The 14,676-nt window shown below is 38.9% G+C and overlaps 1 protein-coding gene across 17 annotated transcripts; it reads left to right on the top strand.

Moving 5' to 3' along the window:
* The first annotated feature begins 366 nt into the window (after nt 1-366).
* Nucleotides 367-4,219, top strand: LOC110895970. 17 transcript variants are annotated; one of them, XM_022143365.2, is made up of 7 exons: nt 370-678; nt 774-826; nt 2,509-2,596; nt 2,713-3,115; nt 3,216-3,286; nt 3,462-3,596; nt 4,047-4,219. In XM_022143365.2, exons 4-7 carry the CDS (start codon nt 2,862-2,864, stop codon nt 4,106-4,108), a joined length of 522 nt encoding a protein of 173 aa, XP_021999057.1. In that variant the 5' UTR covers nt 370-678; nt 774-826; nt 2,509-2,596; nt 2,713-2,861; the 3' UTR covers nt 4,109-4,219. The 17 variants fall into 17 exon arrangements, 15 of the variants coding, with proteins under 15 accessions (XP_021999065.1, XP_021999061.1, XP_035836349.1 ...); XM_035980455.1 differs by having other exon boundaries at nt 2,506-2,596; XM_022143369.2 differs by lacking the exon at nt 2,509-2,596 and having other exon boundaries at nt 369-678; nt 2,796-3,115.
* Nucleotides 4,220-14,676: the final 10,457 nt, after the last annotated feature.

Below are 14,676 nucleotides of genomic sequence, written 5' to 3'. Positions count from 1 at the left end.
CTTGTTATTAAAACATAAATACAGCAAAACATCAAGGTATGTAAAATATATATTTTATTTACCGGAACAAGTTCATATGTTTGAAAACCTATTAGTCCAAGCATTTTAATTAATCTGTTCAGCAAAAACACGACTCCAAATAAGGTGCCATGTACATGATCGTACCTATACTAATCATATAATTATTGTTATTTTATTATTTGGCATAATAAAGAAGAAGCAATATTTAATAATCGAAATATACACATTAAACTATAACACGTGGCACATAATTGGTGTATTGGGAGCAATATTCAGCAAATCTATTACTTATATTAAAACAAAACAATTTTGGCCACTTGGCATTTACTTAAACCTGTTTTTGCCACCTGTCAACTTAATATTCCACACAAATCTTCTTTGGGCGGCAATCCATTTCTCTCTCTCTCTCTCAAATTACCAAGAACCTAGATCCAGATTTTCTCTTTCTCTCTGTCTTTCTTTATTCACCCTTAAATCAATGAAGAAGAACATCGTTCCATTTGGTGATGTCGATTCAAGCCTAAATCGCCACAATTTCTGCTCTTACATCTTTCTCCTTGATCTAGGGTCCAGACCATAGACCATTAAAGGAGGCCGACTAAACTAGGGTTTCGACTACTGATCTATTTCTGCACGTATGTTCTTCAGACAATCAAGGTAAGGTTCTTTCATTTTGAGTTCGTATTTCCAGTGATTTTGTGGTTTGGGGCACAGATCTAGCAAAGGTAGATTCATGTTATTTGGGTTTTAAGGTTGTTGAGGACTTATGAGGTGATTCCATGTGATGGTATGGTAGACAATCAAGGTAAGGTTCTTTCATTTTGAGTTCGTATTTCCAGTGATTTTGTGGTTTGGGGCACAGATACAGTTTCTAATTTTAGTTAGTGTATTTTTATTAGTTTTTATTATTTTCTTCATGTGATTGTTATGTTTTGTATTAGACTATGAATCTTTATAGATCAGTTTAGAAGTAGGGTTTTTTATGTTTGTATAACTGATCACTACAAGGGTTTTGATTTAGATTAGTAATCGTCCTTTTTTAAGTCAATGGTTGTTTTATTTTGATTTTGTTTTGAACCCTAAGTTGATTTACTCCCCAATTTCTCACACACCACAGATGGGTGCCCTTGATATAAATACTTTTGTACATAGAGGTACATTATCTGATTTCAAAAAGAAGATTGTGGCAACTGAAAAGGAAGCCAGTTTTTTTTTTTGATCGAGCTATTAAAGTAGAAATGGAAGTTGAGAAGCTTAGGGAAGTAAAAGATGTTCTTGTGGATAAAGATTAAAGATTACCGGCTTCAGTAACGAGAGTAAGAACCGATATACAAACTGGCGGTTTGGGTCGGGTAGGAATCGATTTGGGTCAAACCGATTTTAGATGTGGTATCGGGTCGGGTTAAGAACCGGTTTAAATCCAAACTGGCTTTTCTGTACATCTCTGTGCTTAATGTTGATGATGTATCCAGGACCAATGTACATCTCTGTGCTTAAGGGTCAAGGTTGGAGTTCAGAGTGTTTTTGGTGTTTGCTTTAATTTCTTTTTCTGGTTTAATTCTTGCCCTGTAATGATAAATGCAAGTACCCCTCTTTACTTGATGGCATCACGTGGCTGATTGGACAATGGATACTTCTATGCCAAAATCAATTCCCATATGGAAATAGTATGTCTCATTATTTGTTTACTTACAGGAAACTAGGCCAAGTAAAAAATAACAATGAATTTTTTTTTTTTTTTTTTTTTACAAAAAAGTTGTGATTTCATTACCAAATTTATAAAAATGAGGTTATGCTTGACCTTGTGAAGTCAAAGGAAGAAACTTTCAAGTTCAAATTAAACTAATGCACAAACAGATTTGAACCAATAATGGTACACATGTGGTGAAGCCAAACGAGCATGGAATAAAATATTAGAAACTCGAGATGGGTTGTCGTTCGTAATAGACATCATAATTATATCTGATGTCAGTCGGCGCACCCGCCGCAACGCGCGGGCATTCCCACTTTTTACATTAAAAGCAATTTCATTCTCTTTGTAAATGCTTATATAGGCATGCTAAATGGGCTGTGTTTGCGGGTCGCAACCAAATCGTGGATACGACATGCGTATCTGCAAGTTGACATGAACATGATTCTTTAGCGTGGAATTTTTTTACTTTATTGTTTTTACATATTAATTTCCTAGAATTACAAATTTAAATGTGTATTAAACTAAACAATTATTTTCAAACTATTATAGATGATGCTGGACTTTTTAACCTATTAGTGAGGACTTTTGAACTATAAAAGATGATGCTGGACTTTTAAACTATAAAAGATGATGTTGCTTTCTCTTTTATATTTTAATACGTAGTATAATATAATCAATCAATTTAAGTTATGACATAAGCGAGCCCAATCCGTTTAACTAAATGTGTGACATGGGTTTGACCCGAAACCAAATCATAATATGATACACCGTTGACATTTTGTTTCCAAAAGTAGATTGATGTTTATTCGTTTGGGGTGGTCATGTGGGAGCTGCTAACTGGAGACGAACCTTATACAAATATGGATTGCGCTAACGTAATTGGTACGCATTTATAGGACTATCCAGTTATAGTTTTAGTGTTTTACAATGCTGCTTAAGATCAGGGAATATGATATATTTACATTTATATGTATTATGGTTTGTTTGTTTATTAACAGGATGAACAACACATTGCGTCCTACAATACCAACTTGGTGTGATCCTGAATGGAAATCATTAATGCAAAGTTGTTGGTCTGCAGATCCTCAAGAAAGACCATCTTTTTTGGAAATTTCTAGGAAACTAAGAACCATGGCTGCAGCAATCAATGTCAAATGATATGCATTATGCTTTAAATTTGGGTGTTAGAGTAGCTCTTGCAAATGGTATGAATTGGGATGATTTAACTCGGATGGTCAAAGAGGAGAAGAAATATGGAAATCCCGTTGTAGGCCTTATTGACAAATTACATCTTGAAACAAATTCCATGAGTCTGCTTTTGAATAACAATCTTGATGAATGGACGATGATGAAATTACTCAACCCGTGGAAAAGGTTTTACTTGAAATTTCTATCATCCACGTATTCTTTTCTATTACCCACTTTCTATAGCCTCTATTACTTAAGTAGCTACCGATATTATTAATAGCCCTCATGACGTATATGCGTGAATTTCATTTAGGTGGTTGATTGTTTTTACGACTCAAGACAAAGAAAAAATGATTTGCCGGAAATCCTTTTTACTTCCATATCGTAAGTTTCCTTTTTCTTTATTCTATTGTGTTTCATTATGGATGTTAATTGGCTAATAAGGGTTCTTACTATGAATGAATCCAATTAATAGTTCAATTACTCATTATATCCCAACTAGCAGGTGACTCTAATATATCACATCTCAATTAAAAAAGTTTTACTCAATTGGCTGTAGAGAGAGTGGATACAGTGTTGATGCAGAGAGGAGATGAAGTTGTTTCCGTCACCCACCGTCTCACCAAACACCGCTTCACCTCCATTGCCATGTCTACAATCTCTGTTCCCACGTTAACATCAGTATACATCGGAGGTATTGTTAATTTTAATTATTTATATTTTTTGCAATTCACATAAGTTTTTTTTTAATATTTGTTGTTGTACCCTTTCTGACATTTGACATTTGAAGATTCGGTTATCCATCGATGTGTGTCATCGAATGTGGCAAGTTTATGTTTATGCACTTAAGGTGTTTGATAAAATGCTTATGTGGGTTTAGAACCACATTACCAAGTAAACTTTCTTAATATCTTTTTTTTTATTTATATCTTTTTTATTTAAACCTTAGTGTCATTCGTTTAGCGCCTAGCACAAAAGCTGCTTTCTTCCTCGCAAACACAAACTATGGCACATAAAACATCAACATTTAGACATATTAGATGTTAAAGTTATTATCTTCTTATTGTTTCTTTTGATTTTTCAACACGCTATTGATTTTTTGGTAAGCAGGTTCTAATTTTCTCTCGGTGGACTAAAATTTCAGATATTATGCATTACGACTTTACTAAAAAGGCATGCAAGTATACAGAATTGATGACAGTGTGAGAGGAGACAAGGCAACATATAAAATTAGTACCTTTATGTAGATGAATTCATTTGTATTATGTATTACTCTACCTTCATTTCTTAATGTAATTTTTTATGTTCACACTGCCGGTGCAAGTCATTTTTATAAAAGGATGAAAACATCATAATGAAGGTTTCATATACAAAAACTTAATGTCTAACGAACATCATATAGATGTACTACTGGGACGTGCTCAAATCTCTCAAAATATTAGGTTTAACAAATCACATTTTAACGCTTCTATGTTTAAATTATTTTATATGTTTAGTTGGTGTTTAGCCACCCGCGAAGCTCGCGGGGTCTTAGGCTAGTAGTTTATAACATAAAACATAAAGATATTTAACATAAAACATAAAGATATTTATAACATAAAATTAATTTTGCAATATAACGTTAACATATTAGATTATATTGCTCCAACCAGGGGCGGACCTAGCTCTTTATGAGCCGTGGCACGGGACAAGGCTCAACTTCGTGTCGGTAGTGTATATTTATATATATATTTTTCGGTTTCATAGAAAGGATACTCTAAACAACTACGAGGACACCCCTAAATGTAGGTGAAAATGAGATGAAAATAAATTTTCTGGTCGCCGGAAATGAAAAATCTGGTCGGCAAAACCTTGCAAAGAAGATGAATTTTATTAAGGTCTTGAAGGGATAATACTAGCGATATCAATTAGAAAAAGAGTGGAGATAACTTTAGTGCAAGAAAAACGAGCTAAACGCTAGGGGATCGAACCATTTCGAAGTTGTCGATACTCCGCCGGAATAGTCGGAGAAGATGAACTGAAGAACGGGTGTTTGTTTTATTTAATTTTGAAAGTTTTGATATTGTACAATATTAGTCCCTGTAATTCTTAATATATTTAAAACAGGTTAGGAACTTTAAATCCCTATATATTTCTAAACTTTGCCGGTCAATACCTAGTTTTATAACTAAAAACTGTTATGAATTTGTTTCTTTAACTTGTCAAGCGAAAAAAAAAACTAGTTCTTAGATTCTATTTATAAAATTATAAAATAGGATTCCATTTAATTTTATAAAGTTAGAAATTACTTATAAAAAACTGAAAATTAATAATTGAGTAATGATGAGGTAGGAGCTTTATGAATACACCCTCTAGTTATATAACACCCCTCTATGACGTGGCGTGCCACGTGTCGCATAACGCCCCCAAAGGGGCTTTGTGACTACGGATGGCCTATGAAGATGAAGTTTATTGGGATTATGAACGAAAAAGCAAAATAGTTAAAGCAGTGAATATAGTCAAACTTCATTTAAAATGGACGGTGTCGATTATATCTTGTAGCACATTACATTTCATTAACTAAAATAATGTGTTGTTTATCGGATAGTGAAGCTAGCTTTGCTTTTACCGGTTGCAACCGCAACCGTTGCACGGTGAAAAAAAAAATTGGGACACCCCTGAATTAACATTCTAGTTCTGCCACTGGCTCCAACGTTATAAATTTTTTATAACATGCTTATATTCGTGACAAGGTTGCTCATCGTACACCATATGTACGTTATCATCAAATAAGGCATGTATGTAATATTGTAATACATCGTGATGACAATATTTTTTTTCAATCATATGTTTAATTTTCTAACAAGTATAAATAATATATATTTTGAAACCTATTTACATACCTTAAAAATTATTCGAATGACCAACATCACCGGAGCAGCAACCAACCAATATCTTTTTCTTTCCACTGGTGTAAACAAAACTTTCGCCAGAACTCTCCATGTATCTCACAAACTCAAGAAGGGTTTTGGGTATGACGAGTAACAAGGTTAACAAGGTTGGGGTTATGATTTTCAACAGAGCAATGTTGTGCTGATAACATGTTGTGAAACTAGCCTAATAGGAAAGAAAGAAGAAGAAAATAATATGGAGAAGAAAGGAAAGAAAGAAGAAGAAAATAATATGGAGAAGAAATCTAATATTTCATTGATTGAGATGTATATTACAAGAGATACAAAGACTATATATAATTGAGAAAAACTTGTGGAACAAGCCTAATCTATTTTAGGTGTTGATAACCACATTAATAATAAATATATTCATAACAGTTTATAATTTAAGTTGCAGTTACTTTTATTTTTTATACTTTCAAAATTTAGGTGAGTTTAGACTGCGGGGTATGGTGGGGCGGGGGTTGGGCTTGGATTGGGGCATTTGTTGACACATGGCTTGGTGGCAGACATGGGGCGACCCACATTAAAACAGGGTATGGTGAGGTGGGGGTTGGGGGCGTGGGTTTGGTGGGCTTCGCTAGGCTGACCCGGCTGGGCTCTTTGGGCTCTTTATAATTAAAGAAAATTACATAAAAATTAAAGAAAATTACATAAAAAAAATTACATAAAAAAATTTCCTAACGTTTATATTTGTTTTTTATCTCTTCTCTCATCTGCAAGACTATTTCCAACTCGTCATCCTTTAGGTGATCAATCGGCTGGGATAGAATTTTCAAATCCTCCCGTCTTTGTCTCTCGGCTTCTCTAGCGGCCTCTCTAGCTTCTTTGCTCTTCCGAATTTCGATCCTTTGTTGTTGGAAGACGTTGAATGTATCCATCTTGGATGAAATGGCATCCAACTGGTCACTGTATATTCCTCTATGCAAGAGCGAACTCCCAGCTGAAGGTGATGCCGTAGCAGATCTTGATTTTTGAGCACGCCTTTTTGTGGCATCTCTTCCATACTCAGGCCGGTTTGGGCTTGGCGAATCATCAAAAAGGTCCTCAATCTCTTGATCTCGTGCATCAGATTGGGACGAGGCCCTCGACCTTTTGGAAGACGTGTTGCTTTCGCTACCACTGTGGATATTCGCCCACTTTGGATAAAACTTACAAATCTCCCAACAATGCATGAAACGGAAGTCGGTCCCCACATTTGTCTTGAATTGAAGCAATGCATTCGTCACAATGTCGGCTTCGGTTTCACCACTTTTTGGGTTTTGTTTTGCTTTATTTAAAAAACCACTATATTTTGTAAGTTGGCCGCTTATCTCGGTCCACTTCGAGGATAAGCTATCGTTTTCACGATAAACCTCTTTTCCCAATTCTTCATGGAATATTTTACTAACCCCTTGCCACAAATAGGTTCGATGTTGAGAATTTCCTGTTTTTATAAAAACAAATTTTAATATATTACAAAGTTATATAAAAAAATATCAATAAAAACAAAGTTTAAGAATACCTAAAGTTGAATGTTGAGATTGTTGAAACCAACCCCTCGCCAATGCAAGTTCTTCAGGAACGGTCCATTTTAGTTGTTTTCGCTTGATGGTTTCAAGTGCTTTATCCGCCTCGGTTTTTTTTCTTATGGCTTCTCTTTTTTATGGGTTGGGGTGCTGAAGGACCATCGTTGGGTGGTTGAGTTTCGGGGACGGTTTCGTTTTGTGAAAGGTCGATGGAGGTTGGTGAAAGGTCAATGGGCGATTGTGTAAACGGGGTAGGTATCGAATCGTCGGTGTGTGGGAAGTTAGTAAATAAACGATTCCCGAGATACGATGCATAACCCGCCATGTCGGGCACAGGAGAGTGTATGAAAAATGGACGAGCCATTGGACGAGTGGGTGGTGGGCTAGGATTATTTTCTTGGAATGCATACGGGTTGTTCGGGTCAAAAGGACGGTTATGAGGATGCATTTTTTCGTTTTGTAGATGGAGAATTGAAGATGAATGTGGTAAAAAAATGGAAGAAATTGTGAGGTTTTATAGTGGAAAAATTAAATTTATTAGTTTTTTTTTAAATAGCCGTTGGCCAACGGCTAGCCCAACGGCTTCTTTTGGTTTGTCCAATTAAAGCCCGCCATGTCAGCTTGGCCAGACCGCCCCACGCCCGGCTTGAAATGTAACACCCCCAAAATTCCACCTGCGGAAACCTCGCGAGGCGTGTTACGCATCAGAGTTCGAGCCACCAATCACATTGAACCAATGATAGATATTAAATAAGTCATGACATTAACTATTATAAAATGTCAACATGTTATCAATTCTCAAAAGTTGTGTAGCGGAAGCATGTATTAATTCGTTTAGTAATAGTTTCATGATAACATTCAAAATCAATGTAACGTTTATAAATCACCCAAGAGTCTCGATCCATGACCACTCCAGCACTCCCAGATAGCAAGTCCATGTTCCAAACGATAATGACCTACAAGCATGCAAACAAGTGTGTCAGACTACGCTGGTGAGTTCAAAGTGTTGCTTACGTGTTGTGTTACCAGTTATATGTTAATGCGATTCAATGGTGCGTTACGATGTTGCTCAAGTTAGTTACCCTAGGGACTACGCCCTTACGTAACCGAGGAGTGTGCCTCTTAGCAACCCACTATGTTGTCCAGTTAGTTACCCTAGGGGAACCGCCCTTACGTAACCGAGGAGTGTGCCTCTAAACAACCATAGTGAAACCCAGATAATTAGTACCTAATAGCGCTATCAACTAATCACCCCCATTGCCCTCCAGGCAATAACCAAAACCGATTAAGTTATTTACCCAATGTTTCCCTTCCAAATGTTTACCAGTTGTCCCAAACCACCGGGACGCATGCTTGAGAAAAGTGCAGTGAACTCACCTTTGGTTTGCTCGGTATGATTAATTATTCGTTTAACAGAAATGATCAATCGAATCCTACGATGGTTTTTACATAACAGTTAGTTCACATACAAGCTTAGCGCATATTGTTTCACATGTATTCATAAGACAGTACATTAACATTAAACAGGTTGTGCAAGTCATATCAGTCAATCAACAGTGTCCATGTCTCACATAAGCATTTATTAACTCATGTCATCTACGTTGTTACACGCGTAAATCACCAGCACTACTCAACACATTGCAACTACTCGCGTCCTGTTCATATTACCATTTCCCTAGCCAACGTGATTTATCTTATCATGCATAACATAACCTTCTGACTACCACTGCAAGCTCACAAGAACTACGTGATACTTGCAATTACATACATGCGTGTGAGTAGCCCATAGGACCCAGGTTTAGTTTATTCACAACAATATATTAATTCTAGTTCCACTCTTTGAGTTATAACAGTCAACTATGTTTCGACCCACAACAGCCCACTAGTACCTCCCAGGCTCCCGACTCGCCATGGTACGGTCCAAACAACATTGAAGTGGGCCTGTTGTCTGTCGAGCCCAAGTGCCCCTGTGAAGGCCGCTTGTTTTGCTTACCATTATTACTAAACAAATGTTTATTCAATATATAGGAGCATAGTGATTATTATATCTTTTTCATGTTTTTTTTTACACTGATCAAATCATTTGATTTTTAAAAGTTGTTGATCACACAAGCCGCCTCCCCCAATTGGACCTTGGCTCGGTCCACTAAGCAATCAACACATGGGCCACTCTACTCATCTCATCAAGATGTCACATGCATGTTATAACACACTGGCCGATATATTAAGAATGGGTCTTTTACAAATTGATTACACATGGCCGCCCCCCTTACATATTAGTCAACCCTCAATCACATATTATTGGACCTTACAATACAAACATGTTTGACTACCAACTGACTCTGATAGGACCGATCTAAAAGTGGCCGATCATAAAGCTGCCAACAATTAACAAGTTCATGCACAATTAACATCATATCACAATTAACTATCCCCCATTGGACCTTTGCTCGGTCCAATAGAGGATCGACACCTCAACATGGACGGCCACATGATATTATGAATGTTTTCTATCTGACTACACTTTCAACAATACACACGCACATGACTCAACTTTATTAAATGAACAACTTTTATTAAATGAATATGCAGCCATGATAACCCAGTTCAATAAATATAATAAGATACTAACCGGAAGCCCGATCAAACAAGATGTAAACTCGAAGGGGGTAGATCTCCTGCTGCCGTGTGTCGATTTGAGAGAGAGAGATATAGAGTGGAGTTTGTTATGATTTAAGCTATGCAGGATTCGCTTTAGAGTATGATACGTATTAATAGATATAATAGATATAGGATCTTGGGGGCGGTTGTTTATCTTGACCGATCTGGGCCAAGCCCACACACTTGACTTCCGAAATCATATATTAATGGGCTTGAATCAATATATATTAAATGGGTTGGATTTAATCAATACATATTAATGGGTGGGCCTTAATTTAGTTGAGGCTTCAAATATTTGGGGTGCGGCCCTAGGCCCAATCGTGTATAGCTGGTACTCGGCCCAACACCTATGATTTCCGTTTACGTCTAAGCGTAACAAGTAACAAACATTCACCGAAACGTGTGGTAACACATTGCGTAAACGGAAAATACAAGATTAAAAGTTACGAGGTTAGACGACACTAACCTTGAAGGTTCAGGTTGTCACATCATCCCCAACTTGAAAGAAATTTCGTCCCGAAATTTGGCAAGTAAGCATTGAGGAGTGAAGTGAGGAAATCAAGATTGCTGCGGATTTTGCTCAGTTGTGACATCATCCCCAACTTGAAAGAAATTTCGTCCCGAAATTTAGCAAACAGTCGCTGAGGAAGCTAGTTTTGTTAAGCGTTTTCGCGGGGTGTCACAACATCTCCTACTTGAAAGAATTTTCATCCCGAAAATTGGTCTAAAATAATGGCTTGAAGTGAGTTCCAACGAACTCGATCTAGAGATACTTTACAACGCCTGGGGCTAATCTTGTGATCGGTGAAAATCATGCACCGGGTACCGTACAGGTAGTGTCGCCATATCCTAAGCGCGAAAACTGCAGCTCCCAGCTCTAAGTCGTGTGTCGTGTAGTTCCGTTCGTGATTCTTAAGTTGGCGCGGAGCGTAAGCAATGACCTTGTCACACCGCATTAATACACATCCGAGACCTTGGATGGATGCGTCACAATATACTACGAAATCGTTTGTGCCCTCTGGCAAAGAGAGAATAAGTGCGCTGCAAAGCCTATCCTTCCGGTGCTGAAGAGCAGTCTCCTGGGGCTCTCCCCAACGATAGGTGACACCCTTCTAGGCCAGTAGTGTAAGTGGCTGCGCAATCTTCGAGAAATCCTTGATAAGATAAACCGTCTGTAGTAACCTGCCAAACCCAAGAATTGGCGTATCTCCGTTGGCGTACATGGTGCAGGCCAGTTCCTGATCGAGTCTACCTTGGATGGATCGACATGGATCCCATCCCTGTTCGCTACGTGGCCTAAGAAGTGGACTTCACGAAGCCGGAAGTCACATTTCGAAAACTTGACGTACGGCTGTTCCTTTCGAAGAAGCTCCCAAAATAAGGCGTAGATGCTGCTCGTGTTCCTCCTGACTCTTGGAGTAGATTGGAAATGTCGTCGATGAAGACAATGAAGAACTTGTCTAGTTAGGGTTTGCACACCCTGTTCGTAAGGTCCATAAATACGGCAGATGCGTTCAATAATATCAAACCATCCATCATATCAAACATAAAGTATAGTAGTTAAAATAATTCATAAAACCCAATACGGTTGATGTTCAAACCAAACTTTGTTTGAGTAGCGAAAACATAATAATGAAAACCCAAAATAAGTTATAAGTTCAAATATCGTTCATCGCGTCCCCTTGTCCTAACACGAAAGCTCGACCTCTTGCCTCGTTGCCATTGTTGTTGTTTCCAGCATTGTCGTTATTCTGGCGGTTGTTGTTGTTGGCGTTCTGGTTTAACTGAGGGCAATCCCGTTTAAAGTGACCCTCATCACCACACTGATAGCACCCCTTCCTGAAGCCCTGGTTCTGCTGGGGTGGTTGCCCCTGTTGTCCTTGGTTTTGCTGGTTCTGTTGCTGCTGGTGTTTGGGTTGTGAGGCCCTACAATCCCTGGCCTCATGGCCTGACTTACCACATTTGTTACACGTCTGACCACACGACCCCCAATGATGATAGCCACACCTGTTGCATCGTGGCTTCCTCCCTGCATACGAACCCTGGCTGTGGTCGCTTCCATGGCCTGGATTGACAGAAGACGACTGGCTGATGTTGCGGCTGCTGTTGTCTGGCCTTTTCTGAGTCTGGCCAGCACTAGATGCTTTGTCATGATCACTCCACTTCCGCTTGTTAACATTAGCGGACGCAGTGGCAGTGGGTGCAGCAGCAGTAGCGGCCGAAATACGCGGAGGTAACGATTCGCTTTCCACCTCTTGGTCCACAATCTTATGAGTCAAACGAACAATCTGTGTCAAATCATTGAGATGGGCTGCAGTGACCAAGCTCTTCACACGCGAGGGCAACCCTTTGATGAATAACTCAATCCTCCGGGACATAGGTCGGGATAAGTTTGGGCACATGTCGGCCAGTTCATACGATCGCTTCACATACGCTTCGACTTCAGATCCAACCATCTTCAAGTCGTAGTACTCGTTTTCCAACTTCTGAACTTCATCCCGAGGACAGTACTCCTCCCTGATCAGTTCTTTAAAGTCTTCCCAGGTTGTCGCATTCGCTGCCTCGATGCCCAATAACTGTACCTGGGCGTTCCACCACGTTAGGGCACCATCTGCCAAGGTACCCGCAACATATTTCACCCTGTCCCCAGCGGGACAGTTACAGATAGCAAACACAGACTCTGCTTTCTCGAACCATCTTAGGAGTCCCACAGCCCCTTCAGTCCCGGTGAAGGTCTGTGGCTTACAGTCCATAAACATTTTGAATGTGCACGCAGGCTGGTTAGGTTGAGGTTGCGCTTGTTGACCTAGATGACGGAAGGGAACACATTATAGTGGTGAAAAGACATGTACGTGGTATAAGAGTAAAAAGTACTTGGTACATTCCGTACCAGCTTGATAGGCTGCTAAAGCCTCAGCCACGCGAGTATTGATTAGGGTAGTCAACTCAGCCTGAGTCATGGTGATGTTACCACGTCCGTGTCCTCGTCCGCTCATGTTTCTATAGTTGGGAATAAACTGATTTAGGAATCGAAACGAGATAGGAGTCAAGTATCATACTGGTATTTACGTACTACCAAGTTCACACATAGTAAGGCAGAACCCTTCTCACGCTCGATAAGCCTCACTGGGACTTGCATGCACCCCGCGTTATTATTAAGTGTGCACCCATAATAATAAGGCAATTTGCATGCTTATCTCAGTGCCTCTTAGCTTGCGCTCAAAGCTTCCCCTCGTTCAAACAACACAACAGATGATATCACAGTTTTATGGTTTACATGAGTCAAAGAGTAGTGTCACACTATCGAGTCACTATGGTGTTAAATGTTTCAGTTCATGTATGCTGTGAGTGTGTGACTGCTAAGCAAGTAATGCATAAAGTGAGAGAGAGACGGACCTTGCAATCTGGAGCTGAGTGTCATGATCGATTTTCGAAGTTGTTCGGTTATAGTCTGGTTTTACAAAACGTTTTAAAACCTAGTTCACTATAACCAGTGGCTCTGATACCAACTGTAACACACCCAAAATTCCACCTGCGGAAACCTCGCGAGGCGTGTTACGCATCAGAGTTCGAGCCACCAATCACATTGAACCAATGATAGATATTAAATAAGTCATGACATTAACTATTATAAAATGTCAACATGTTATCAATTCTCAAAAGTTGTGTAGCGGAAGCATGTATTAATTCGTTTAGTAATAGTTTCATGATAACATTCAAAATCAATGTAACGTTTATAAATCACCCAAGAGTCTCGATCCATGACCACTCCAGCACTCCCAGATAGCAAGTCCATGTTCCAAACGATAATGACCTACAAGCATGCAAACAAGTGTGTCAGACTACGCTGGTGAGTTCAAAGTGTTGCTTACGTGTTGTGTTACCAGTTATATGTTAATGCGATTCAATGGTGCGTTACGATGTTGCTCAAGTTAGTTACCCTAGGGACTACGCCCTTACGTAACCGAGGAGTGTGCCTCTTAGCAACCCACTATGTTGTCCAGTTAGTTACCCTAGGGGAACCGCCCTTACGTAACCGAGGAGTGTGCCTCTAAACAACCATAGTGAAACCCAGATAATTAGTACCTAATAGCGCTATCAACTAATCACCCCCATTGCCCTCCAGGCAATAACCAAAACCGATTAAGTTATTTACCCAATGTTTCCCTTCCAAATGTTTACCAGTTGTCCCAAACCACCGGGACGCATGCTTGAGAAAAGTGCAGTGAACTCACCTTTGGTTTGCTCGGTATGATTAATTATTCGTTTAACAGAAATGATCAATCGAATCCTACGATGGTTTTTACATAACAGTTAGTTCACATACAAGCTTAGCGCATATTGTTTCACATGTATTCATAAGACAGTACATTAACATTAAACAGGTTGTGCAAGTCATATCAGTCAATCAACAGTGTCCATGTCTCACATAAGCATTTATTAACTCATGTCATCTACGTTGTTACACGCGTAAATCACCAGCACTACTCAACACATTGCAACTACTCGCGTCCTGTTCATATTACCATTTCCCTAGCCAACGTGATTTATCTTATCATGCATAACATAACCTTCTGACTACCACTGCAAGCTCACAAGAACTACGTGATACTTGCAATTACATACATGCGTGTGAGTAGCCCATAGGACCCAGGTTCAGTTTATTCACAACAAT

Source organism: Helianthus annuus, chromosome 12, assembly GCF_002127325.2.
Source record: "Helianthus annuus cultivar XRQ/B chromosome 12, HanXRQr2.0-SUNRISE, whole genome shotgun sequence".
Lineage (NCBI taxonomy): Eukaryota > Viridiplantae > Streptophyta > Magnoliopsida > Asterales > Asteraceae > Helianthus > Helianthus annuus.
Note: the sequence above shows the minus strand (reverse complement) of the source record. Positions and strands in the feature narration are given on the sequence as shown.